Below are 27,041 nucleotides of genomic sequence, written 5' to 3'. Positions count from 1 at the left end.
TCCTGTTGATTAACAGTCAACAATAAAGTTGCTAATCTTGATATAAAACTTCTTGAGCATTGAGGCAGAAGCAAAAAGTTGACTGTAGGAGTGCATGGGCAGTTTGGAGGTTTTCCTTCCCAGATAGGGAGCTTCTGATGGTCGGGGAACACATCTTTCATACCATTACGTGTCACTGTAGTGCTTGCCACATCCTCGATTCTTCCTGTGCTTCTACTAATGTAGCTCTAGTCCTTTGTTTGTGTTAGCTTCTTTAGCAACCACATCACACTGATGCCTAATAAAGCTTTCAAGTCTTTTTCACACGTACTTTAGTTGAACTTTGTCATTCAGCAGTCTTAGCTTTGTGTGATTAGAGTTTGGAATACACTCTCTAGCCTTACATATTCATATAAAACACATTAAATAGGGGCTGGAGAGATAGCACAGCGGGTAGGGCGTTTGCCTTGCACGCGGCCGACCCGGGTTCAAATCCCAGCATCCCATATGGTCCCCTGAGCACGGCCAGGGGTAATTTCTGAGTGCAGAGCCAGGAGTAACCCCTGTGCATCGCCAGGTGTGACCCAAAAAGCAAAAAATAAAAAAAAAAAAAATTTAAAACACATTAAATATAGTCCATTAATACATCTATATCTGGGTTTTGTTTTGGATTCTAGTTATGTCATTTGAAATAACTCATTGTATTGTCTTTCTTATTTTTGTGTTTGTATGTATGTATTTTTTCTAGTACAAAACAAGCAAAGAAGGGAGTGTAATGGGAGTCACAGTATCCCGGCTTGCAATGTTGTCTCACTGCCAAGCTCTGTCCCAGGCCTGCAATTACACTGAAGGTCAGACTTTTTCCCGTGACTGCCCTCATTGTGAGCTTCAGATAGATGTGACTGTGAGTAGGGCTTCAGGATTGGCTTCCAGTTAATGACCAAATTGAGAGTGAAATTGTATGACACATTCTTGGCTTACTTTTGCTGCCTTCTTTCTCACAAATGTGCTGTAATTTAAAGGAAGTAAAACGGCCAAGCCAAGTATGTAAAGCATGAGTTCCAGATTGCAGAAGTAGAAAATTAATATGTGTGTTTATTAACTACAGAGTGTGATGCATCTTCATCCTCTTGAATATATAAAACTCCCACAAACTGTGTGTTAGAAACTATCATCAAAAGAAGTTCAGCTATCACAGATATATTAAAGCACAAAATGTATTCTGTCTCATTGAACTTTAGATATGTTGCTATATAGTTAGATACATTGATATGCAGTGACTATTTGCTTTAGAATATTCTTAGTACTATTAATTTTTTATGCAATGAAACTAGTTAATGTATGTTGAGTACAGACTAGCATTCTTTGTCTAGTGTGTATGTGTATACTCTATACATACACACATACATACAAACTATAAAATATATGTATGTATACAATGGGAGCAATCCAAATATCACCTCAAAATAGGGATTGGGGACCTGAGAGAGAGTGCAGGGGATTTGGTACTTGTCTTGTCTGTGGCCAATCTCTGTTTGATCCCCAGCATGACATATGGTTCCCCAGAGCACATCCAAGAGTGTTCATAACACTAGCTGTAGCTCAATATCCACCTAAAGCTGGGATCAGTTAAACTATATTACATTCATGTAATAGTTTGTATTCTAAGAAATGGGGAAATTATTTTAATATGTCATTAAATGTAAGCAAATTACAGAGTAGTATATACCTGTTTTATTATTTTAGGTATCTATATAAGTATAATTATATGTGTGGGAGTAGATTATTATGACATACTTACCAACATTTTAAATTTTGTCTTGGTAGTAAAATTTTTACATGTGTTTATGAAATGTTCAAAATTTCTAAAATTTATATTCCTTATATAACACAAGAAAAAATTAACTCAGGAGACAGTCTCTAAGTGAAGTTTTAGACTCATTATCTTTTTGCCATTCCCCCAGTCAGTTCAGGGAGACCTGTAAGTAATCAAAAGACCTTGAGAACTCTCAGTATTTTCTTTGAAATTGCTTAGTTGAAGAACTAGTTGAAGAACTTAGTAGCTTAGTAGAACATGACATGATTTTGCTTCTGAGTACTAAAGAGGATTTTCTTGTGTTTTTCTGTATTTCCTGTTTTAGGTGAAACAGTAGTGAATGTTCTAGATTGTAAGAAGGATGCGGGGCTTTGGCATGGCATGTTTGCGGTAAGCTCTTCAGAATTGAGGTACTTAGGGCCTAGACTGTGACTCCCCTCAAGAGCACATGCTTGTATGTTTGTGGGTTCAATCCCAGCACCACGAAAACAAATAGCATTATCAAAAAAAGGAAATTGAAAACAGGGGATTTGGAGGGGGGTAGGGGTGGCCATATCAAGCCATGCTCAGGGATTACTCATCAGGGATCATTCCTGGTGGACTTAGAGGACCATAAGTATGCCAGGGATTGAACTCAGGTCAGCCACCTGTAGGGCACATGCCTTATGCACTGTACTGTTGTTCTGGCTCCCTAGAATTAAGCTTTTTAGTATAAATTACGCTTATGGTTTAAGTAGGTATGCAGGTTTTGTAACCAAAGCATTGAAGTGGTACTATGAAATTTAAGCCCCCAAAAGATTATTTTTTTTTTCAATTGGAATTTTCTTATGTAGTATTTTTTTAATAGTGTAAATGTTTTTATATTCATTGTGATTGACCATACACCTCACATAATTGCATAAGAAAATCAAGTTTGTTTCTATGGAAAAAATGACAGTTGAGTTTGACTTTGACAAAATGGGTATAATTCAGCCATATCATACAGAATGATCTCTCTCACATGCAGGATATAAAGGAACATAATGGTAAAATAACAAATTCTCAAAGACAATGGAAACAAAGAACATGAGAACTGGTGTTCAGTAGGAAACATGCCTCTTGAGGGGGCTGGGGGACAGGACAGGGAGGGGGCAACATCTGTGGTGGCAGGAAACTTGCATGTGGAAGGAGATGGTGCTGAAAGGTGGTCAGTGTTATGTATGAGACCCTGTGAGCAATTGGACTGTAAACCACAGTGCAAAATGTACATTTTTTTTTTTTTAAAAAAAGCACCTGTCATAGAAGCAGATTGGTAGGGGGGAAGCAGTGAGGGTGGGAGAGTATTAAGGAGAGAAGTGGACACTGGAGAAGGGATCAGTGTTGAAATACTGTATCCCTGAAACCCAATCATGAATAACTTTATCATTTCATGGTGACTAACTTTAAAAACTTTTTTTTTTAAATTTAGCCATCTCTCAAAAAAAGGCATTTCAAATGGGAAAAGCTAGCCTAGTTCCATGGGGCACACAGGCCTGGCATGAGCTCAGCTCTGTGTTCGTTCTGCTCACCAGTTGGGGGAGGGGAAGGCATGCTGACTAGGAGGAAGAGATGAAAGACAAAGAATCCTAATGATGGAGAGGAGCTTCAGGGAGTTAGAGCGATAGTACAGTGCTAAGGCTCCTGCCTTGCACGTGGCTGACCTCAGTACCGTATTTAGTCCTCTCAGTACTGCCAGCAGTTACCCCTGAGCACAGAGCCAGGAGAAAAGCCTGAGCACCACCAAGTGCAGAAAAAAGAAAAGGACCTTCAGGAGTGACTAGTCCAGTTTTGTTACACACTGAAGAAATCCTGAGTTTTGGAAAAGGAAGCATGGTAGAAGAAGATTACTTTTTACCAAAGACCCTTCCCTCCTTTTAATTATTAAGAACCTGTTTCTTTAAGTGAACATGTTCTAACCATTTTTTTAATCAGACTTTAAAAGCCCCTTATGAGGAGTTAAAGGGAGGCATCGCTCTTCAATATAAAAACCAATATAGGAATATGTGTGAAAATTTCTTATACTGAAAGCTAGAGATTTTGGAGAAAGAGAAAGAATAGATCTGCACACCGGGAATAACCTCTGAGCATCGCTGAGTGTGTTGTTGCCTCCCCTCCCTTCTCCCCGCCCCATGCAAAAAAAAAAAAAAGAATGGGTCTGTAGTGGGCCATCTACATGGTAAATGAAAAAATGTCCATTCTCACAAGAAAACTTTCTCAGTCAGGTTGGTCTCAGGACAGGGTCTTTATGCATTTTAGATTGCACAGCCCCTTAGCTTAGGGTGGGCAAAGCTCACTGAGCTTCATCCCCCCCAAATACAGTATGTATGTAAGCAACAGGGAAACTTGGGTTTCTTGTTTCGTAATGCCCAGGCCTTTGTATTATGTAGTGAGAATGAGCATGATGAAAGCACTTAATAGAATAAAGGTCTCTTAAATTTAGAGGTTAAAAATCTTTTAAATTTAAGTGATCTATATATCTAAGACCCAGCAGTTCAGCTTTTCACCCTAGAGAAACAGTTGCCCATGTGCCCAGGGATGTATGCTCAAATAAATTCTAAGTTCCTGGAAACATTTGTAATAGCAAAAAAAAAAAAATCAGTAATAGAGCCATGACAGATTATAGTAGCATACACATGTACACACACATATATGTGTATATATATTATGCAGTAGGAATTATGTCAGTTTCTTACACTGAAGAGTAAAGATTTAGCTTTCAATTTACACGAAAAAGCATTTTGCAGATGCTTTTATAGTATAATATGTTTTCTATATTCAAAGTGCATTGTTTCACTGGTGACAAATACATATATATATACACATATATAGATAGATAGATATGTAAATACTTGGGGAAAGGATTGATTGGTCACAAACCAGGTTCTTATCAGTGATTATTTGTGAGAAGATGGAGGGAACCAGGGTGAGGTGATAAAGAAGACTTGAACCTCATAGTTAATATTTTAGATTTTTTTTAATGAGCATAACTTTGTGGTTTGTTTGTTTGTTTTTGTCTTTTTGGGTCTCACCTGGCAATGCTCAGGGGTTACTTCTGGCTCTGCAATCAGGACTCACTCCTGGTGGTGCTCAGGGAACCATGTGGATGCTGGGAATCAAAACTGAATCAGCTGCTTGCAAGGCAAATGCCCTACTGACTGTACTGTGTACTATCGCTCAGGCACCAGGAGCATGACTTTGGATGTTGCTTTTAGGATAAAATTAACAAAATATTCAATTTTTAAATGCTAAGTAATATTAAGCAGTAATTATATTTTGTCTTTCTTTTGCTTTTCAGAATGTAATGAATAAGATGCATACAATTAGTGTACCTTACTCTGTTATGAAGACTTGTCCTCTCTCTTGGGTCCAAAGAGTACATGCCCACAAAGGTAGTTACAGTACCTAAGCTTTAATTCTGTGCCAGTTTGAACTAAGATTGGAGTGGGAGGTGCCAGACTTTGCAGTGCTCAGGGCTCCTCCTAGTCTGTAATTGGGGTTGCTTCAGGCAGTGCTGGAGAGGTGGGGGCTCCATTATTGTAGTACATCAAATTTCACCTGCACCTGTCTGCTTACTTCATTTCCTTGGAACTTACAGCTAAGGTAGCTTTGGTCAAGTGTCGAGACTTGCACTGGGCCATGATGGCACATCGGGACCAAAGAGATGTGAGCTTGAGTTCCCTTCGGATGTTAATTGTGACTGACGGAGCAAATCCCTGTGAGTATTTGTAGGGTGTGGGTATGGGAATAGCCATTCTTTTGGTAGGTTGAAGTATAGGCTCTTCTATAAGCTTGTTTTTTATTTGGCCCACACTCAGCAGTTTTCATGGGTCTGCACTAAGGAATCACTCCTGATAGAGCTCGGGGGTCCACATAGGGTGCCAAGGATCAAACCCGGGCCCGCCATGTGCAAGGCTAGAGCTTAGCTGCTGTACTGTTGCTTCAGCCCCTCTGAGTTTTTTCAAAGAGGCCTCCCCTCTTTGAAAAAAGACTCATGCTTCTGCTGGTACTTGGCTAGATTGTGTGGGCCTCACATTTTGGTGCTAGGCTTGGCAGTGAGGTGCCATTCCAGACCACAGTTCTGAGGGCCATCAGGGTCACTCTTTGTGATTCTCAGTGGTCTATAGAATTTAAATAACGTACTAGGTGATGAACTGGAGATTGGTCTTCATCTCAACCTGAGATATGTACTTTCTTCCCCCATCCCCAATCCCTCCGAAGCCCAGGTTCTCTCCTAAACACATAACCTCTCTATTCCCCACTTCCTGTCTCTCTTCATGCTTCTCTAAGACTATTTTACTTCACTAAATATATATATATAATTTATATTTAATAACTTATTTTGAGATATAGTTCCCATACTATAAAGCTGACCCATTTCAAATGTATTTATCAGGGCCTGGGGATGTGGTTCAAGTGATAGGGTACATGCCTGTGTGTGCAAAGCCTGGGTTTGAGCCCCTGGACAAATTAGAGTATAGCCCATAGGAGAAGTTTTGAATTATGCCAGAATACTAATTCCACACAGATCAAATGTTGCTTCAGAAAGAATTGCTCAATTCTAAGTCACTGCCTGTTACCTGCACCACCTCAATGCAGCTGCTCAGGTCATTGGTAGGAGCTCCTTCTTCTGAGTGGAAACTTTTATTTGTTTGTTTTGGGGCCATACCCAGTAATGATCAGGGGCTACACCTGGTTCTGCACTCAGGAATGACTCCTGGTGGTGCTCAGGGGACCATATGGGATGCCAGGGATTGTGCTCAAGTTGGCTGCGTTTATGACACCAGCACCCTACCTGCTGTACTATCTCTCGAGCACACTGAGTGGAATGTTTTTAAAGAGCATTGATTCCCTTTCCGGGTCTGGGTGAACATGTATTTGAGTTGTATCAACTATCTCACATGGCACAATAAAATATTTGTATGGAATTCATGTATGATGAGAGTCCTTGTGAGAAAAAAAATGTGTTATGTTTCTCCTCTTTATCAGTTTCCTGCAGTTTAGCTTTCATAATAATCTGTTCCACTCCACAGGGTCTGTGTCATCCTGTGATGCCTTCCTGAGTCTGTTCCAAAGCCATGGGCTAAAACCGGAGGCCATCTGTCCATGTGCTACTTCTGCTGAAGCCATGACTGTTGCCATCCGCAGGTATTGTTCCGAGTGCCTGTGTTCTTGATGCAAGCTACAACTTTGATCAAATGTGACTTATAAGCTGATCTACTTCATAAGCAGTTTGCAGCATCGCATTTATTTGTCCTACTACTGCCTTGATGTAACTGGTTAACTGAAAACTATTCTTTTCTCACGTTTTTGAGTTAATTTATTTTCCTATATTGTTTTGTGCTTTTGAATCCCTGACCAGCATCCTAGACTAGAAATAGAATGTTCTTGATTTTAGCTGAAGAACGGAAAAACAAAGGCCAGAGAGATAGTACAGTGGGTAGGGCTTTTGCTTTGCATGAGGCCAGCTCAGGGTAATCCCCAGCACTCCTTATGGTCCCCCAAGCCCATTAGGAGTGATCTCTGAGCACAGAGTAAGGAGTAAGCACTGAGCACTGTCAGGAGTGCCCCTCCCACGGCCCACCCCCAAAATGGGAAAGCACAGGCCAGGATGATAATTCAGAGGGCTGAGCTCATACTTTTTATGCTGTAGCCCTGGGTTTGGTCCCTGGCAATGCTTGGTCGCCCAAGCACCACTGAGTGTGATCCCTGTGCTCCAAGCTAGGAATAACCTCCAAACATTGCTAGGTGTGGCCCAAGAGCCAAAAATGGAATGAAATGCACATTTATAGTACACTTCTCTCTCTTGAATGTGTGTGTGTGTGTGTGTGTGTGTGTGTGTGTGTGTGTGTGTGTGTGTGTACGCACAAGAGAAAGGGGAGAGATAGAAGGGGTGGGGAGGGAGAGGAAGACAGAATTTGAGTCAGAGTTCCCCCACATCTGGGGTAGTGCTGGGGGTAAATTTTACCTTTAGAGCCTCAGTTAAATGTTACTTTTTCACCCGAATGGCACTTGACCCTTATACAATATGAATTTGATTTGTTTGGCATTTTTGGGTAAAGAGAAGTGGGAGGGGGCAGGAAAAGTTTATTTTTCTCTTTCACTTGCCAAATTTAATGCATTGTTTTGTTTTCAGACCTGGTGTTCCAGGGGCCCCTTTGCCTGGAAGAGCTATTCTCTCAATGAATGGATTGAGCTATGGGGTAATACGGGTCAATACTGAAGACAAAAACTCGGCACTGACTGTCCAGGATGTGGGGCATGTCATGCCCGGTGGTGAGTTTTCAGGCACTTTGTTTTTTCACAATATTTAATCATTACATATAGCACCTGATAAATATAAAAAAATGCTAGGCATATAACATTTAGTACTTCATTACATAATTTTGAGTTTGTCTAATAGTACAGAAATTCTTACTTTCTGATGATTACATATGACTTAGTTATAGATTCCAGTCCCAGCTGTTCACATGAAAGCTTGTACTGAATGTTCTAAAGTGATCTGGTTGTCACTGTATTTCCCAAACCACTGGAAAGTTGTAGTTCACTGTATCCCATAAGATTTGAGTTTGTGGGGCTGGAGAGATAGTACAGTGGGTTGGGTACTTGCATACAGCCAACCTGGCTTCAGTCCACAGCACCCCATATGATCCCCCAAGTCCCGCCAGAAGTAAGTTCTTAGTGGAGTTGGGTCTGCCCCCCCACCCTTCCGCACCTCAATAAAAAGATTGAAGGCTGGAGCGATAGTACAGTTGAGGGCATTTGTCTTTCATATGACCGACCCAGGACCCAAGCCTGCCAGGAGTGATCCCTGAGCACTGCTGGGTCTGGCCCAAAAACAAGAAACAGATTTGAATTCAGTTGCATAGTAATAATTATAACTCTTTTTTTTTTAACTTTATAGTCATTTAAAATATGGCACTGTCTTTAAAAGTTTTGTATGTTGTTGCACATGGCTGACCCAGTACCCCATGGGATCCCTTAAGCACCTCCAGGAATAATCCCTGAGCAGAGTCAGGAGTAAGTGCTGAGCACCACCAACTGTGTTCCCCTCTCCACAAAAGACACTTTGTATGTTGTATGTTTTATTTGCTGAATTTAAAAAAATTATCATCAGTGGGGCTGGAGTGATAGCACAGTGGGTAGGGCGTTTGCCTTGCATGTGGCAAGCATCCCATATGGTCCCCCAAGCACAACCTGGAGTAATTCCTGAGTGCAGAGCCAGGAATAACCCCTGTGCAACACTGGGTGTGACCTTCCCCCTCCAAAAAAAATTTATCATTAGTGCCAAAAGATGAAACTTCCAGGGGCTAGAGAGATAGTACAGTTGGGTAAGGGCATGCTTGCCTTGAAAGCATTCAACCTATGTTCAATCCCTAACCCCCCGTATGGTCCCCTAAGCGCTGCTAGGTGTGATCTCTGAGCACGAGGTCAGAAGTAAGCTCTGAGCACTGCCAAGTATGACCCCAAAACCAAACCCTCTCTCAAATAAACAGTTATAAATGGTGGAAATTTCAGGGGCCAGAGGGATAATGCAGTGGGTAGGGCGCTTGCTCGCTTGCTTTGCACATGGCCAACCCAGGTTTGATCCATGGCACCCCATCTGGTCCTCTAAGCTCCCCAGAAGTAAAACCTGAGCATTGCCAGTTGTGCCTCCACCCTCCCACCCCCCACCAAAAAAAAAAAAAGATGGAAATTTTCAGGCCTGGAGAAATAGTAGAGGAGGGAAGGTACTTGCCTTTCACGCAACCACAGTCACCTTCACCCAGGTTCACATCCTCATCACTACATGCAACCCACTGCACATGACCAGGAATCTTAAGCATGGCCAGGGGTAGCTCCTGAACCCTGCCATCTGTGACCCCAAATAAAACCAAGCAACAACAGTAACAAAAAGAAGTTTCAAATACACTATGTAACTCCAGGTCCATTTTTAATATTGTTATTTGGTATTCTTAGTACGTCTCAGTAAATGTAAAACGTTAATGAGTTAAAGATGAAGCTGTTGATTTGAAGAGGTTTTTCAGAACTTCCTTAACTGCCATTTCTGTATACCAGGGATGATGTGCATTGTGAGACCTGAGGGACCACCCCAACTCTGCAAAACAGATGAAATTGGCGAAATCTGTGTCAGCTCCAGAACAGGGGGCATGATGTACTTCGGGCTTGCTGGTGTGACGAAAAATACATTTGAGGTAGGTGACCTTAACGTCTGGTGAGGATTTCCCTAAGCAGAGGTGCTGGCTGAGGGGAGAAAGTGTAATACAGCAGCCAAGAGCATGTATTCTACAGCTAGACTGCCCCAGGTCAGATTCCTTATGCAGGCCCTGATTTGCTGATTTTGTCTCACCTTTCTGCGCCCTGTGCCCTTCTGTAAAAATGGGAGGAACCCTCGTACCTACTTCAGAATTGCTGTGAGATTCAGAGTTCGTGTTTATAAAGTACTTAGACTAGGGGGGCTCGAGTGATAGCACAGCGGGTAGGGTATTTGCCTTGCACGCGGCCTACCCGGCTTCAAATCCCAGCATCCCATATGTTCCTCTAAGCACCTCCAGGAGTAATTCCTGAGTGTAGAGCCAGGAGTAACCTCAGTGCATCGCCAGGTGTGACCCAAAAAGCAAAAAACAAAAAAAAAAAGTACTTAGACTAGAACCTGGCACCATTCCAGTCATCATTGTGTATAAGACCTACTATTGTTTATTTTTTCATAAATAAAGTCTAGGGCCTTGGGTCCAGAGCAACAGTACAGTGGGCAAGGCATTTATCTTACCCATGTGGTTCCCAAACCCTGCCAGGAGTCATCACTGAGCGCGAGCCAGGAGTAAGGCCTGAAACACCATCAGGTTTGGTCCAAACACAAAACAAAAAGACTAATTCTTCATATAAATATGTTGAAACCACAACTTGAGCTTTAATTTTGACAGTTCACTAATTTTCAGGTCCATTCAATCATTCTTTTCTGTAATCCAGATCAGGGCTTTAAAAACTCTTTCCTCTTGAAACCCCTTTTCATAACATAGGCAAGTGCCACAGAAACACCTTAAATTCATTATGCAGTCAATTTTAATTAGTTTATGATTGTCATGCATTCAGAAACCTTTCGCTGTCACCAGATTTCTCACAACCCCCACATTTTATTATATGATACCATATGGGTGTCTAAGCCCATGTTTTTAAGAAGCTAGGGTCTAGGCTTTCTCTTCAAGCCTGTGTTCTTCCTTGAATGTGTATCTTGCTTGCTTGTCTCTATCTTTTTTTGGCTTATTTACACTCTGGAGAAGCCTGTGTTCTCTCCAACATTTACTACTCCCTCTCTGGCCCTCACATTTTTCTAGATGTGTTTCTAGACAAGTTTCAATAAAACTTTCTTCATTAAAAAAAAAGAAGCGAGGATCTAGACTAGTGGTTCTCAGTATGAGAGGACATGCTATCTACCATCCTACTGGACAATCATGCAACCATGCATTTAATTATGTAATAATAGATGTAGCTCCCAGGAGAAAGCATTCCCGGTATGAACAGTGTAAGATTCTGGGTTCAATGACTGACTCTAGAAAAAAACAGAATGCATCTGTTTGACACACCTGCAACAGTTACTTACCTGCTGCCAAGGTTTCCACTACAGATGCAAAAAAAAAAAGCATCCTCACACCTTCTGCCTGTGTAATTATATCAGCCCATAATTGAATGGGGAAATGCAAGAGAGAAAGAAAAAGAGAAAAGCAAAAGAGTTCTTGGACTGGCCATCTCCTGCATTTACGTAGCCTAAAATGGAGTAATATAAATGTTTAAATTTCTGTCTCTTGTTACCATCATTGGCACCACTATTACTATTACATTCTTAGCTTCATAAGTTGAGGTGAGGGATGTAGCTAAATGGTAGGGTATGTGCTTCCGAGTTGTGAGGCGCCCAGCTTGTGATCTCCAGCAGGAAAACAGAGGGGGCAGCCTTCATGACAGGGCACTTCTTCAAATGTGTTTCTTGATCATCCCTTGGCTTACTTTCCCAGGCTATTACCTCTGTTGAAGGTGGATACATTTTACTAATTTAAATTTTACTGTTTTTCTTAAGTTTTTTCTATTTTTTCAATGTTTTTTTTTCTTTTTTAAAAAAACCGTGGTTTACCAAGTTATTCATTATATAGTTGTTACAGGCATTCAATATTCCACCACCAGTCCTACTCCCAGTGTGACCTTCCTTCACCATTTTCCCAGCAACTGCCCAAGCCTGCCCCCTTAGCAGGAACAGAATAATTTGTTTCATATTTCTTGTTATTAAACGGCTAATGGAGTTATCAAAAAATATTCCAGTAAAAGAAACTTTATGAAAATTGTTATATCTCATCATGGGGTCATTAAATCCTTGTCTGAGAATTTACTAAGTTGTTTGTTGCTAGTTGAACCTTCTGTGTTACTGTTTATTGAGTTCAGTTACCTTCTATGTTACTTTCTCATTTAAGTTGGTGGCTCCTACTGGGATGTCAGCATTTTGGAATTGGAGTCGCCATGCATACTTCAGGATCTGTAACTGGACTGGAGTTTGCATAGTGGTAGTTACGGGATGTGGTTGTGCCTGCCCCAGCAGTCCCACTCTGGAAGTATGGGTGGTAGGGGTAGCTGCCCACTCCCACTCGAAGAAGACCCCAGAGTTCTCAGCCTGAAAACCCATGTACCTGGTATTTTTGTTAATGTGACAACTGCAGAGATATGAAACAGTAGTGTTGGGCCCTTGGCATGGCGGTAGCTGTGGAATATGGGTATGGCTACGGGGGCTTTGATAGGGTGGGGCCTTAGCCTGCCCCTCTCTTCCAGGGCGCCCCAGAGTTTTCAGTCAGGAGATGAGTTTACTGATCTTTACTGTTTAGATGTTTACTGCTTGCCTTGCATCTCTATTGATATTTCATTGTGAGTCTATAAAGCTGGACTGATAAATGAGCTTATATGGCAACAGCTGTGGAAAGTAGACATCTGTTTCTCTAATTTTCAGGAGTTTGAACTATGTTTCCAGTACCTGGATTTTTCTTTATTGCATATCCTTTACTGAAAACAAAACCCACAGGCAGTTTTTGAAGAGATAACCATGTGTAAATTATGTTGTCTTTCCAATGTTGTCAACTGCCTATCCATATTTCTTAAACTTAATACCAAATTTCTAGGTTCCCAGTTATGAAAGTTTTAAAACATTCCAACAGATCTAGTTATTGACCATTTTCTGAGTAACCAGGTCAAGTGCTGTGTTTTATGTCAGCTAATTTGTTTACATGCCTGTAACTTTTTCTTTTTTAGCAAAATTTTTTAATTGAATCACCATGAGATATATAGTTACACAGCTTTCATGTTTGAGTTTCAGTCATACAGTGATCATACATACCTCCACCAGTGCACATTTTCCACCATAAAATGTCCCCAGTATCCACCCCCCCCAATCCCAATACTCCCCCTGCCTCTATGGCAGACAATTTCCCCCATACTCTTTCTTACATTTGCATGCCTTTAATTTGCATGTTTTTATTCTAAGTCTATGAGAGGAACTGGGAATCTCATTTTATGACTAAAGAAATCAGTTTTTGCATTGCCAACCCAGCACCACATACAGCTTTCAGCCCCACCAGGACTGGTCCTTGAGTGCAGAGCTAACAATAAGCCTTCAGCACCTCTAGGTGTAGTCTCAAAATGTAAAAAAAAAAAATTAACAGAAAGAAATCAAGATCTAGGAAAGTTTAGGAGCCCGTATTTCTAGTTTAAGTAACAAGGCAAGAAATTGAACTTATGTCTGATTCAAAGGCTTCCTCAATGAAGCTTTTGTAGAGGTATATTATGGAGTTACTGTACAGAGGAAACTAGAATGACGTTTTTTCTCCTGGGGCGGGGGGAGGGCTGGCTGCCAAATGTGCTCAGGGACGTGGGGGGAGCACACTCATCAGTGCTGGGGCTTCCAAGGTTATTCACAGCAATGCTAGGGATCAAACCAGATTTGTGTGCATCAAAACATGCCCCCGGGGGCCAGAGCAATAGTGCAGTGGGTAAATTACTTGCCTTGCAGGTGGCTGACCAGGCATCCCTTATGGTCCCCCAAGGTGCACCAGTAGTGATTCCTGAGTGCAGAGCCAGGAGTAATCCCTGAGCATCGTTTGGTGTGACCTAAAACAACCATGCACCCCTGATTTGTGCTGTCTCCCTGGCCCACGTATAGGTTATCTTCTCTGGGGGGGTGGAGGGAGTTGGGCCACACCGGCTATGATCAGGGGTTACTCCTGGCTCTGCACTCAGAAATTATTCCTGGTGGTGCTCGAAAGACCATATGGGATGTCAGGGATCAAAACCAGGTCGGCCACACACAAGACAAATGTCCTACTTGCTGAACTATAGATCTGGCCTCTGTAAAGGTTATCTCTTTAGGGGGGTATGTTATAACTTTTTAATTTTCTTGATTATTACTATTGTTGATATTAATAATAATATGGGTTTTTCTTGGGAACTTTTCCCTGCTCTATTCTCCAGGAGGTTACTCTTGTGCTTAGGAGACAGTGCTCAAGGGATCATGTAGTGCAGGGGATTCGACTGGGGTTGACCATATGGAAGGCAAATGCCTTAACCCATGTACTGTCTTTTGGCCAGCTAAACATTAACAGTTTTGTGTGATTGCTTTTAGGGTTAGGTTGGGTTTGGGACACACATATCCAGTAGTGCTAGGGGTTACCAGCAGTGTATAGAGACTGTTAGGTGCTTGGTATCAAACCAGAGTCAGTCACATGAAGGACAGCATCTTAGCCCCCTGTACTATCTCTCCAAGCCCCATTATTCTTTCTTTGAAGGAAGAGCTAAGATTTTTCGCTCTTTTCCCCCTCCATCAGGTGATTCCAGTGAATTCTGCAGGCTCTCCTGTTGGGGATGTGCCATTCATCCGGTCAGGTTTGCTTGGATTCGTTGGACCGGTAAGTGAGTCGTAATTTTTGTTTTGATACATCTCATTCAAGTATTTGAAGTTCTGATTTGTCCAGAAGTATTAGAGGACCATTTCACTTATATTTCAAGCAGTTCCAATAAAATATCATAAAAAATGACAAATGTTTATTCATTCCATGACCCATTTCACCCCTTCAAAAACCAAGACATACTTTTTTATTTTCAAATTTTTTCTTTAATGGCTTTTTGTTTGCTTGTTTTGAGTGGGACTTCCCAGTGGTTTGGGGGCTCAAGGCCCTCAGCCCCACTCCCATTCAGCATTCAGCACACCAGTGCAGGCCTGACAGTTTGGTTATTTGAGCTATGCTGCTCAGGCCCAGTAGTGCCACTGGTTACCAAGGCCGTACCTGGCAGTACAGGAAGTGAGGCATGTGGTGCCAGGGGATTCGCTCAGGACCTCATTCGTCCTGTCCATTTGAGCTGTCTTCTCCACTGAAAAGCCTTACCTTGCCATCTGTCTTCGATGAATTTGTTTCAGTAAGTTAGAAGACAGGAGGAGGCCAGAGTAGTCATACAAAGGTAGGATGCTTGCCTTGTATGCAGCCAATCTGAATTGGGTCTCTGGGACCCCATATGGTCCCTTGAGCCCTTCCAGGAGCAACTCCTTGAGTGCAGAGCCAGAAGGAAGCCCAGAGTATCACCAGTGTGGCCCAAAAACAAAAGAACAGAAAATAGTTACCTTCAATAGGCAGCCAAGGAAAGCGACAATAAATAGTATGCACTACATTTTCACACACATTACCGACATTATACCATGTGTGATAGTAAATGACTTAAATAGATACTTAAAAAAATGTTATTTGTAGGCACTGGCTTTACAGAATTAAGACAGAGAGCCTGTTCTCGGAGCACTCACACAGTTAGCTTGATGAGCTCGAGATGCAGGCAGTAAGCCAGATCATGGAAGGCCATGTGTGGCATCATGGAAAGTTTGGATTTTATTTTCCACGTAGTCACTAGCATAGTTAAGCACATATACCTCCAACCTTCACTGATTGCCCCCTTACTCTCCACCTTTCTTCCTTACTTAACATCTTAAAACACAGAGGATAAGGTGCTTACCATACCTGCTACAAACTTGATCAATCCCCAGCAGTGCATCTGAATCTGTGGCACTGCCAGGAGTGATCCCTGAGCACAGAGCCAAGAGTAAACCCTGAGCACAGCCAGGTCTGCCCCTAAAACAAACGAATTTAATCTCTTCCTGACTTCATTATTAAATGATTTACTATTTTTCTCCACTGCACCCATTCAATGAATAGATAGAGAAGAGCAACTAATACATAATCATTATTGGAAAAAGGAGCTAATTGTGTAGAATTGTAGTAGCTTTCTTTAAAATTCCTCCTTCAGAATATGAAGATTGGTACCAGGTATATAGCTCAGTTGTACCTTGATCTGGGTTCAATCCCTGGCACTGAAAAGAAGAATAAAAAAGAGAATAGATATGAGATGCTGCTGAGACATCTGAAAGGACTGGAGCACAAGCCTGGCATGCTCAGAACCCCAGGTTTGGTCCCAGACACACCACATAGCTTCGTTAGCGCCACTGAGTGTATTCCTGGCGTCCCCAGCACTGCTGGAAGGCCTTCCAAGCAGCAGGGCCAGAGAGATTGTTCATAAGGCAAGGCTCTTGCCTTGCATTTCATCAACCCCAGTTTAATCCCAGCACTATATAGTACTCTGAGTTCCCACTGGTTGAGCCTCCAAAATCCAAAGCAACAATGAAACAATAGGTATAGGACCAGAGAGACAGCTCAGAGGAGCACATAACAAAAGGTCCAGGTTCAATCCCTGGCACTTGGGTGTACCCCCAGGCAGAGTTGGGAGTAGCCTCTGAGCAGCCTTGGGTGTGACTTAAAAGCAAAACAAACAAACACATACTCACACATGTCTTTCATATTATAAGACCTCCATTAATTGTAAGATTTCATTGATATATGTCCAAGTGTGAAATACATTTTTAGGATCCATAAAATAGGGCATGGTGTTTTTTGCTATCTAAGTCATTGAAATCAAGGTAAATCACTTTTACCTTTCAGGGAAGCTTGGTATTTGTGGTTGGAAAAATGGATGGATTACTGATGGTTAGTGGCAGAAGACATAATGCTGATGACATTGTTGCCACTGGATTGGCTGTTGAGTCAATAAAGACTGTTTATAGAGGAAGGTGAGTAGTACAAAATGCAAGTTATCACTTCCACTGGAATCTAAATATACTTTTATAGGGTGCTTTGAGTCGTGTCTATAGATTCTCTTTCCAAGTGGCCTAGTTATTTTGGTTAAGTAGAGCAGAAATAGAGCTTTGAATATTTATTTTTAAAATAGCTGGTTCTAGAGGCCAAAGCAATAGTACTGTGAGTAGGATGTTAGCCTTGCATGCTCCCAGATCCTATCCCCCAACATCCTATATGGGCCCCTGAACCCACCAGTAGTGATCCTTGAGCACAGTCAGGTATGCCCCAAAACAGACAAAATAAAATTTCTATTATTCTGCTAGAATTAAAAGATGTAAGATATTGCCGTTTTCTGTAGCAGTTTTAACTATTTAACTATTAAATCTTGAGAACTTAAAAAAATTCTGAAACTTGAACTTTCTCCTTTCATGGAGAAGTAATTCCATTCAGATTAATTGAGATAGATGCTGCTCATAGAGTTTGCATGTAGGAACTAGTCCCTTTCCACTTCTCTACGTTACCACAGTGTCACCGCACTATGAGACACAAACCATGGGTGAAGTGATTCTCATACTTCCTTTCTTTTCTCTGCAATGCAAGAAAAGATATTTGTAACTTGAGTAGTCAGTGTCCTACTTAGTAGGTTATGGATATCTTTAAAGCCATCTTGGTGTCCCTTTAGTTTTAAGAAGAAAAGTTAAATAAACCAGTAGAGAAATAGCATTTCCTGAAAGACAGCATTTTGTAGTGGCGTAGAGTCCAGAGAGATGTCAGCTCCCCGTGCTAGGTTTGTCTAGTCATAGCACATCCACAGAGCGTGGTACCTGGTACGTGTTCCCTGGAGGTATGTGGGAGGAAGGAAGAGGGAGGGGAGCTGGGAAGAGAGATACAGGGAGAGTGACCGTGTTCGGCTCTTCAGTGACTTTCTATTCTTGCATGCATTCATTGAACAAATACTTATTGGGTGCCAGCTGATTGTCACCATTCTGTAGATTCTGGTGTGGCAGTCAGCCAGACAGACCAAGTGTCTGCCACCTTGAAGTTCACACGCTTCCTGGGGGAAGCAGACAATGCCCGTATAGAGAGGGGACTCCATCCATGTGAGAGGAGCCTTGTGAACAAACACGGAGGGTGGTCTGGGAATGCCTCACTCAAAGGTGGTGATTAAGCGGAGGCCTCACCCAGAGCCAAGTCCAGCCTGCAACATCCTCAGTGGCTGCCCTGGCCTGGGTCTGACCTCTCCCCCCAACTTCTGCTTCCCCACTCTGCTCCAGGCACCCTGGCCTCTTGCTGTTCCTCAAACCTGCTGAGCTCATTCCTTTTCACTACTTCAGAACTATTTCTCTTTCCGCTCCTTCTGCCCGAAAACTCTCCTCCCAGGTCTTCGCATGGCCATTGTCCTCACTGCACTCAGGTCTCCGCTGCAGCGTCCACACCTCAGGGAAACCCAGCAGACCCGGTGCAGGGCCGCCCTTAGATACTTCACCCCTGCACCCCCTCCCCTTGAGTTTCTCCAGCTTGCAATACTGTTCATTTATTCTGATATGTCTCTGATATGCGGGCTCCACAGACAGAGGGACTTTGTGTTACTTATCACTGTGTCCTTTGCATTCACAACAGAAGTCCTAACACATGTTTTTTAAGTCTTCATTTGAATGGTAACGACTGGTATTTTCTTTCCTAATTGCTCATTTCTGGGTAGTGTGGGGATGTCTAATTCCAGGTGAGCTTAGCAAATAACACCAGCTGCGAAGGGGGTGCTGATGTGTTTGATCTGTCTCTCTTAGAATTGCTGTGTTTTCTGTGTCTGTGTTTTATGATGAGCGCATTGTGGTGGTTGCCGAACAAAGACCTGATGCCTCCGAAGAAGATAGTTTCCAGTGGATGAGCCGAGTGCTGCAGGTGAGGGCCCCCAGCTGGCTTTGTCCATCACTTAAGAGTTATGGTTTTGTTTTGCTTTAAGTGGGCTAATTATGGTAACATACTTTTTTCTCAGTTACTACTCAGATGCTATTAGCAAAACCATTAAAAAACCAGATAATGAGTACCATTTCATCCTGTGAGCCATATGGTTATTTTTTTCTGTCCAATATGTGAAGAACAGCTGAATTAATTTGCCTCAGGAAATTTTCACTCTTTTTATATCAGAGTGTTTACTACATATGAAAATTCTATGTCAAACACATCATTAACAGTAATCATAGTACTTGTCACAGCTCTAATCTTATTATATGTTAATGGTGCCTAAAATAAGAGAATTCCAGAAAACATTCAGATGTTGTTTTTACTCTGATCGACTTTTCCTGTAGGGAGTTAGAGATGTAGGTAAGGTGAACCATGAGAATGGAGAAAGACTTGTGCTCCGTGTAAGTGCTCTGTTTTCAGAAGGGCAGGATAGAATGACGAAGAGCCCCGGCTGAAGCTGTGGGATAGCAGATAGGAAGTTTGCCTTGTATGCAGCCAGTAGGGTTCAAGCCAGCATCCCATTTGGTTCCCCAAGCCCACCAGGAGTGATCCCTGAGTGTAGAGCCGGAAGTAAGCCCTGAGCACAGCTGGGGGTGCCCCCTACCCCCATAAAAAGACTGATGATGTGCCTGGTCTTCATTAAGAACCCCAGATTCTGGGGCTGGCTGTTCATGGTTAAAAGCATGTTTCACATGTCCAAGTCCCTGGATTTGCTCCCCCGCAGCATTCCCACCCCCTACTCTAAGGAGAAGAGAGAATCCTTGACTTGGAATCCCAGTTCAACTCCTTCCAATATATGTGCCTCTAGGTAAATTACTTAACCTTGCCAAGTTTACTTTCCAAAGCTGTAAAGTGGTATTAAAATTACAATACAGAGCTGTTGGAAGGGTTAAATTAGATCATTAAAATGTATGGTGACTGCATTCAGTAAATAATGGCGGTGATTACTATTAATATTTAAAATAATAACCACAAGAATAATTTCCAATAAGGGACCTAGAGAGACTTTTTTTTTTTAAACTTTTTTTCAGTGGGAAATGGTTTGGGCTACACCTGGCAGTACTCGGGGGTTGATCCTCAAGGATCCCTCTTGGCAGTGCCTGGAGAACCAAGCAGTGCTGGGAACTGATTCTGGGGTGCTATAAGCTTGGCAAGCACTTGAACCCCTATATTCTCTCTCCACCCCAGAGAGGCTCTTTCTATCTTTAAGCAACATTTCCTGTCCTCTCACTTTGCTTTATTTTTTTCTTAGTATTTATCCCCATGGAAATATATTTACACGTTTAAATCAGGCCAGGAAGATGGTAAATCGGGTAAGGTTCTTGTCCTGCTTGTGACTGACCCTGGTTCAATTCCCAGCACCATATACGGTCCCCTCAACATCTGCAGAAGTGATTCGTGAGCACAGAGCCAGGAATAAACCCTGAGCATCGCCAGCTGAGGCCCAAGTTTACCCCCCAACGCCCACCACCAAAAAAATAAGCATATTATATATAGTTAATGTTTTGGATTTTTTTTTATGAGCCACACCCAGCAGTGGCCCATATCTTGTGCTGGAGATCAACGTCAGTTGGCTATACAAGGCAAATGCCTTAACCCTGGAACTTTATGTCTGGCCCTTACATATTATATATAAACATTAAGTTTATATATTATAAATATGTTATATATATCACCTTTTTTCTTATATATACTTATCATTTGTTCCCTATAAGCCCCATGAAGGCTAAGCTTTTCTCTCTTTTTTTCCTGCTCAGCCCCCCAAATCTGATAGCTTGTACTAGCACGAAGACTCAGTAATTGTCTGTTGGACAAATGGATGGTCATAGAAAGTAGAGACTGTCTGCCATAGCAGAGTATGTTTTTAGAAGTGTTTCCTTGGCCAGAGAGATAATCCACGGCTTGGAACACTTAACTCGAATGCAGTCAATTCTAGAGCAATTCCTGGCATCACATATGGTCCTCCGAGCCCTGCCAGCAGGGTCCCTGAACACAGAGTCAGATGAAAACCCTGAGTACGACCAACATGGCACTCTTCCCCAAGAAAACTTAAATTTAAAATATATAGGAATTAAATGTTTACTATTCTTGTAAACGAAATTCTTATAGGGCCAGGGAGATTGTACAGTGGGTAAGGTTCATTGCCTTGCACAGCTGACCAGTTTGATCCCCTATACCACATAAGGTTCCCAGGACAGCACCATTTCAGTATAGTCTTAGCACTCTTCTACTAATTTTTCACATCATTGAAAGGATCAGATTACCTTTAGATATTTGGGATTTTCATAGTCTTCCAGATTATAGATTCAGTGAAGGAGGGGGAATTTAGTGAGAAAGGAAATTCATAGAGTTCAGTCATGGATTTTGTCAAATGTAATCAAACTAATCTCACTGATATTTTCTTCTATGTTTTTCTAGGCAATTGATAGCATTCATCAGGTGGGAGTTTACTGTCTTGCTTTGGTGCCTGCCAATACATTGCCAAAAACTCCACTAGGAGGGATCCATATATCTCAGACCAAACAGCTCTTTTTAGAAGGATCTCTGCATCCTTGCAACATCCTCATGTGCCCACATACATGTGTGACCAATCTGCCAAAACCCAGACAAAAGCAACCAGGTAAATATGCTGGCTTTGAAGATAAATAATATTAAAACTGGGACTTCGGGGGGCTAGAGCAGTAGGGTGTTTGCCGTGCATGCTGCCAACCTGAGCTCAATCCCCAGCGTCTTATGTAGTCCCCTGAGCCCCACCAGGAGTCATCCCTGAACACAGCCAGGAGTAACCGCTAGGCATCTCTGAGTGGGGTCCCCCCCAAAAAAAATGCTACTTAAGAGATCTAGTAGGTGCTGAAAATGATTTTTCCAGTCAGATTGCAATGAATTTTTTTTGTAAATGATAAAATCCTATGTAAAAGAATCATTTCTAAACTCCTGTAGGCATATCCACCTGTCTGACGAAAACCTCATATCTGGATTATTTTTGCTTGCTAATGATTAGTGCAATGGCAATGATGTGGGAATAACTAAGAGGTTAGAATTTAAGAAGAATACAGGAGAGGCTGTGGGTGTGGCTGTGCCTTGCATGTTTGAGACCTTGAGTCCATTCCCCAGCACTGCATGTGCTCCATGCCCTGGTGTGGCCCCTGTTCAGCAGAAGAAGGGATGGAAAGTAAAGAAGTTGGAAAGTAGAGGAAAAGGGAGATGAAAAATGTTACAGATCCTAGTTATAAAAAGCCCAGTGAGATGCCTATTAGAGCTGTCATGAATTATTATAATAAACAGAAGTATGTCAGGATACAGGATTCAGAAAAACAACAATTGCTTAACCAAAATGCAAGTTAGTGCTAGGGAGATAGCTGTACGGCCTGAGTGCATGCCTTGCAGCTGGAGGCCCAGGCTTAATCCCCAGCTCTGTCCAAATGCTCCAGCTCCAGATGCTTCTTACGGTCCCCTGTCCTAACCCAGGAGTATTCCCTGACAGCCACTAGGTGTGGCCCAAAAAAAATGAGGTGCAAGTTTATTTAATTTTTTTCCTGGGAGTGGAATGTCTCCCAAGTGGTACTTTGGAGGCCTAGGGACCCGCCCACAAACCAGGACAGAAGTTCAGGCTGATTGAGGATGTGGTGCTTGCTCAGACCCTGCAGGGCTAGAGATGACACAGCCCACCCTGATGGTACTCAGGAGTGCTCAGGACCACCCTCAATAGTGCTCAGAGAGGGGCTGGAGAGATAGCACAGCGGGTAGGGTGTTTGCCTTGCACGCGGCCGACCCAGGTTCAAGTCCCAGCATCCCATATGGTCCCCTGAGCACGGCCAGGGGTGATTCCTGAGTGCAGAGCCAGGAGTGACCCCTGTGCATCGCTGGGTGTGACCCAAAAAGCAAAAAAAAAAATAATAATAAAATAGTGCTCAGAGAGTCATATGGTGCCAGGGTTTGAACTGGGGTCAGCCTAATGCAAGGCATATATACTTTAACCCTCGTTCTATCTCTCCAGCCCCACAAGTCTGTCAGGTAAGAAACATGCAGAACTAGGCAGTCCAAGGATGGAATGGTAGCTCCTCAGTCATTATCATTGTGTTCTGGCATCTGTCAATGAACTATTGTCAGGGATATGTTGTATAACGTATAACCGTGAAATCAGTGACTTAATCTATTGAGTCAGCGTGTGTCATTAATGACACACTTAAATGTGGTTTAAGTAACACAAATGTAGCACCAGTGTCAACATCAAACTAAGAAGCATTGGAGGCTGGAAAAATAATACCGTTAGCACTTGCCGTGCATGCAACTGGCCTGGGTTCGAGCACTACTAGCAGTAAGCCTTGAGCACAGCAGAGTGTGACCCAAAAATCAAGAAAAGGAAAAGAAAAAGGACATTTGTGGGATATGAATTTGCTAAGCCTGGCCAGGATCGGCTAGGATTGGCTGGGCTCCAGGCTGGAGCGTGGGCTCAGAACTGCCCCTTGTGTCTCTTCATCATGGGACCAGTGGCTACCTGAGCCATTTTTTCCTCGAGGCAGATGGCAGAAGCAAGGAGACAAGCCAAACCACAGTATATTTAAAGCTTCTGTTTGAGTTGCATCTCCTACATTTCATTGTCCAAAACAGGTCAGACTATGTCAAGGTCAGTGGAGGAAAGAATACTCCTCCCCTAAAATCACAGCACGGATAATGAGAAAAAGAAAGATTGTAAGAAATAAAGCATTCTGGCACTGGAGAGACAGTACAGCAGGGAAGGCACTTGCTTTGCATATAGCTGACCTCGGTTCAATCCTGTGCACCCCAAACTCCCCAGGAATAATTCCTGAGTACAGAGCCAGGAATAATCTGAGCATCACCTGATGTTGCCCAAAAATCTTTATTAAAAGAAAAAGAAATTATCCTTGAGCACAGAGTCAGGAGTATACCCTGAGTACTGATTGGTGTCGCCCCCCCACCACCCAAAATTTTAAAAATTCTAGAATTTCACATACCACTTTTATATATTATTCTATCATAGTAAAGAATATAGTCTTTACTTCAGATATTTGCCCAACCAGTAGCAGTTCTGTTATTTAGGAAAATGAGAATAAGGAATTGACAACTAGCAACCAGCCTCAGGAAATTTACAGAGTTTTGTGGAGGAATTAAAGAGGCCTATATACAGAAACAGCAAATGTCAGTAATAATCCTCCTAGATATTATGACTTTATTGTTTTTCACTGTGACACAGTCTCAAGAAATGCATATAGACTGCAGAAAATTGTTGCCAAAGTTTTTTGGTGGGAGGTACACCTGGTGATATGTATGGGTTACTCTTGGCTCTGCACTAAGGAATGACTTCTGGCAGTAAGTACTCGGAAGCATATGGGATGCCGGGGAACAAACCCAGGTCTGTCTCATGCAAAGCAAGAACCCTACCCACTGTACTGTCACTCCACCCCCTCTAAATTATTTCTGCTGTTTTAAAGTACTCTGAAAATTTTTCTTTTTCTTTTTTTTTGGGGGGGGAATCATGCCCGGCAATGCACAGGGGCTACTCCTGGCTCTGCACTCAGGAATTATCCCTGACAGTGCTCAGGGGACCATATGGGATTCTGGGACTCGAACTTGGGTTGGCCACGTGCAAGGCAAATGCCCTACCCGCTGTGCTATCGCTCCAGTCCCCAAATTTTTCTTTTTAAAACATAATGCCTTTATTAATTTTACTTTTGTGCCATCACCTGGCCCTGGTTTTTAATTTTCCAACTTTTTATTTTCAAAGAGCTTTTTTTTTTTTGCTTTTTGGGTCACACCCAGCGATGCTCAGGGGTTACTCCTGGCTTTGCACTCAGGAATTACTCCTGGCAGTGCTTGGGGGAACCATATGGGATGCCGGGGGTCGAACCCGGGTCGGCCGCATGCAAGGCAAACACCCTACCCGCTGTGCTATCGCTCCGGCCCCAAAGAGTTTTTAACAGTTGCCAAATCATGTAAGAATTCCTATATGCCATTTTTCCATCTCTCCCAAATACTTGACAATGATTTTTGATTTAAATTATATTGTACCATCTTTCTTTTTCTTTTTTTTTTCTTTTTTGGGTCACACCTGGCGATGCACAGGGGTTACTCCTGGCTTTGCACTCAGGAATCACTCCTGGTGGTGGTCAGGAGACCATATGGGATGTTGGGGATCGAAACCGGGTCGGCCGCGTGCAAGGCAAATGCCCTACCCGCTGTGCTATCGCTCCAGCCCCTGTACCATCTTTCTTTATTTTTTTCTTTTTGGGTCACACCTGGCGATGCACAGGGGTTACTCCTAGCTCAGCACTCAGGAATTACTCCTGGCGGTGCTCAGGGGACCATATGGGATGCTGGGATTTGAACCCAGGTCGGCCGCGTGCAAGGCAAACGCCCTACCCACTATGCTATCACTCCAGCCCCCCTGTACCATCTTTCTTAATGCACTCAGGATCAACAGATTTGGGGCAGTAAAAGAAATTTAACACTAATCCAACTGTAGCATTATTCAAAACTCAGCTGGAAATAAGTTTTGTTCCCTTTTCACTATCTTAAAAGTGAAAAAGAGTAGATTAGTTGAGTTCTAATGTGTCACAGAACACCAAGAAAGGCATATGGCACCCAAACATTTTTTTTCCTTGAGAGAGGCATGTTCCCCTTTTGATTGTAAAGTGATAACCCTATTAGAGAGTTGTAAGAATAGCATAGTGAACACACCTCTGCTTTCCCTAGATTTACTATATGTTCATGTTTAAACTGCCCTGTGTACAGAAAGGGCAGACATCATGACATGATGTATATATTACATCAGCGTATAACCAATGAACAGTACAGACTCTTGAACTTTTCCTAATCACTACAATACCGTTATCCTAGTAAAAAATGAAATCGTAATGTGTAAACTAAGATAGTCCATATATTCAGATTTTTCCTCTTGTTTATTATGCCTGATTATATTTCTAATAAAATCAAGGTCATGCATAGTGTTTGTCATGTTCATATAAAAGATGTCACCCCTATTTTGTTTTAAGACCATCATTTTTGAGGATTCCAGGTTTTTTAAATAGACTGTTCCACAATCTAGATATGATTTTTTCACTTTAACCAAAGCTCTTCTGATATTCTTCATAGACTTATTCTGTCTATCAAGAATAAGCATATTATTGTTAAGACCTAATACTCTTTACTGTGAAGTTCATTTTAGGGTGGTTTTATCATTGGAATAGATGAAATTCTTTATCAGTAGGAACCAGTGCGACCAACTGTCACTAGTGAAAATTACACTCTACCCAAGCTACAGGAACCCATCTGTTCCCTCACCTTTTCCCTTGAAATCCCTGTCCCTCTCCTGTGATTTGTTTGTGTGGTTATTTTTTTTTTACTTATTTTTTATTAATACGTTTCCTGCTACCTGACATGATATGTGTGGGTACTTAGGCTGTCTTTCCCACTAGAAGATAAGTTGTTTGTCTTGTCTACTGCCATGTTCCTGGTGCCTCGAAGAGTGTTCTGTGAAAGCACATTTGAACCTGCTTTGGTCCGTCTACAGTGCTTTGTGGCTGCCTAGCTTAAATTGCAATTTCCCAGGAGATCATCTTTGCCTTTCCTTACAGGTGTAGGCCCTGCTTCTGTAATGGTTGGGAATCTGGTTGCCGGAAAACGCATAGCCCAGGCTGCTGGAAGGGATCTTGGGCAAATTGAAGAGAATGATTTGGTGAGGAAGGTAAGTGTTCCTGAGGATGACTTCTACAGAGACATGAAGGACAGAACTTAGACTTCAAGTGGCAGATGGGAATTGCATTATCCATAAATTTCGGATGTTACTGACCTTGATTCTGTTTTTTTTTTCTGCTTTATGATTTTAGCATCAGTTTCTGGCAGAAATTTTACAGTGGCGAGCTCAGGCAACTCCTGAACATGTACTCTTCATGCTGTTAAATGCCAAGGTATTAAATTTTCAATTGTAACTCTAAATCAGCTAAATACTGTAGGAATATTGTAGGCATTCTTAATCTTTTTATTTCATCAGAAAATTTCTTTTGCCAACTCTAAAGAGCTAATGCTTTCTTCTTTTTTTTTTTTAAATTTTTATTTTATTGAATGACCGTGACAAAAGTTACAAAGCTTTCAGGTTTAAGTCT

General features: G+C 42.2%; 1 protein-coding gene across 2 annotated transcripts in view; it reads left to right on the top strand.

Moving 5' to 3' along the window:
- The window catches only part of DIP2B (disco interacting protein 2 homolog B), a 248,270-nt gene that overhangs the window by 192,691 nt on the left and 28,538 nt on the right, over positions 1 to 27,041 (top strand). For both annotated transcript variants that reach the window (XM_055128597.1, XM_055128596.1), the window contains 13 exons: positions 728 to 830; positions 2,121 to 2,185; positions 5,109 to 5,202; positions 5,409 to 5,528; positions 6,844 to 6,958; positions 7,947 to 8,086; positions 9,869 to 10,005; positions 14,665 to 14,745; positions 16,819 to 16,946; positions 18,741 to 18,855; positions 21,337 to 21,538; positions 26,514 to 26,623; positions 26,766 to 26,846. In XM_055128597.1, coding sequence (XP_054984572.1) covers positions 728 to 830; positions 2,121 to 2,185; positions 5,109 to 5,202; positions 5,409 to 5,528; positions 6,844 to 6,958; positions 7,947 to 8,086; positions 9,869 to 10,005; positions 14,665 to 14,745; positions 16,819 to 16,946; positions 18,741 to 18,855; positions 21,337 to 21,538; positions 26,514 to 26,623; positions 26,766 to 26,846 — 1,491 coding nt within the window. The remainder of the gene's footprint in view (positions 1 to 727; positions 831 to 2,120; positions 2,186 to 5,108; positions 5,203 to 5,408; positions 5,529 to 6,843; positions 6,959 to 7,946; positions 8,087 to 9,868; positions 10,006 to 14,664; positions 14,746 to 16,818; positions 16,947 to 18,740; positions 18,856 to 21,336; positions 21,539 to 26,513; positions 26,624 to 26,765; positions 26,847 to 27,041) is intronic.

The sequence above is a fragment of the Sorex araneus genome, chromosome 2, assembly GCF_027595985.1.
Source record: "Sorex araneus isolate mSorAra2 chromosome 2, mSorAra2.pri, whole genome shotgun sequence".
Taxonomy (NCBI): Eukaryota; Metazoa; Chordata; class Mammalia; order Eulipotyphla; family Soricidae; genus Sorex; species Sorex araneus.
The sequence above is the reverse complement of the archived record's forward strand: the minus strand, read 5'-3'. Positions and strand labels throughout refer to the sequence as shown.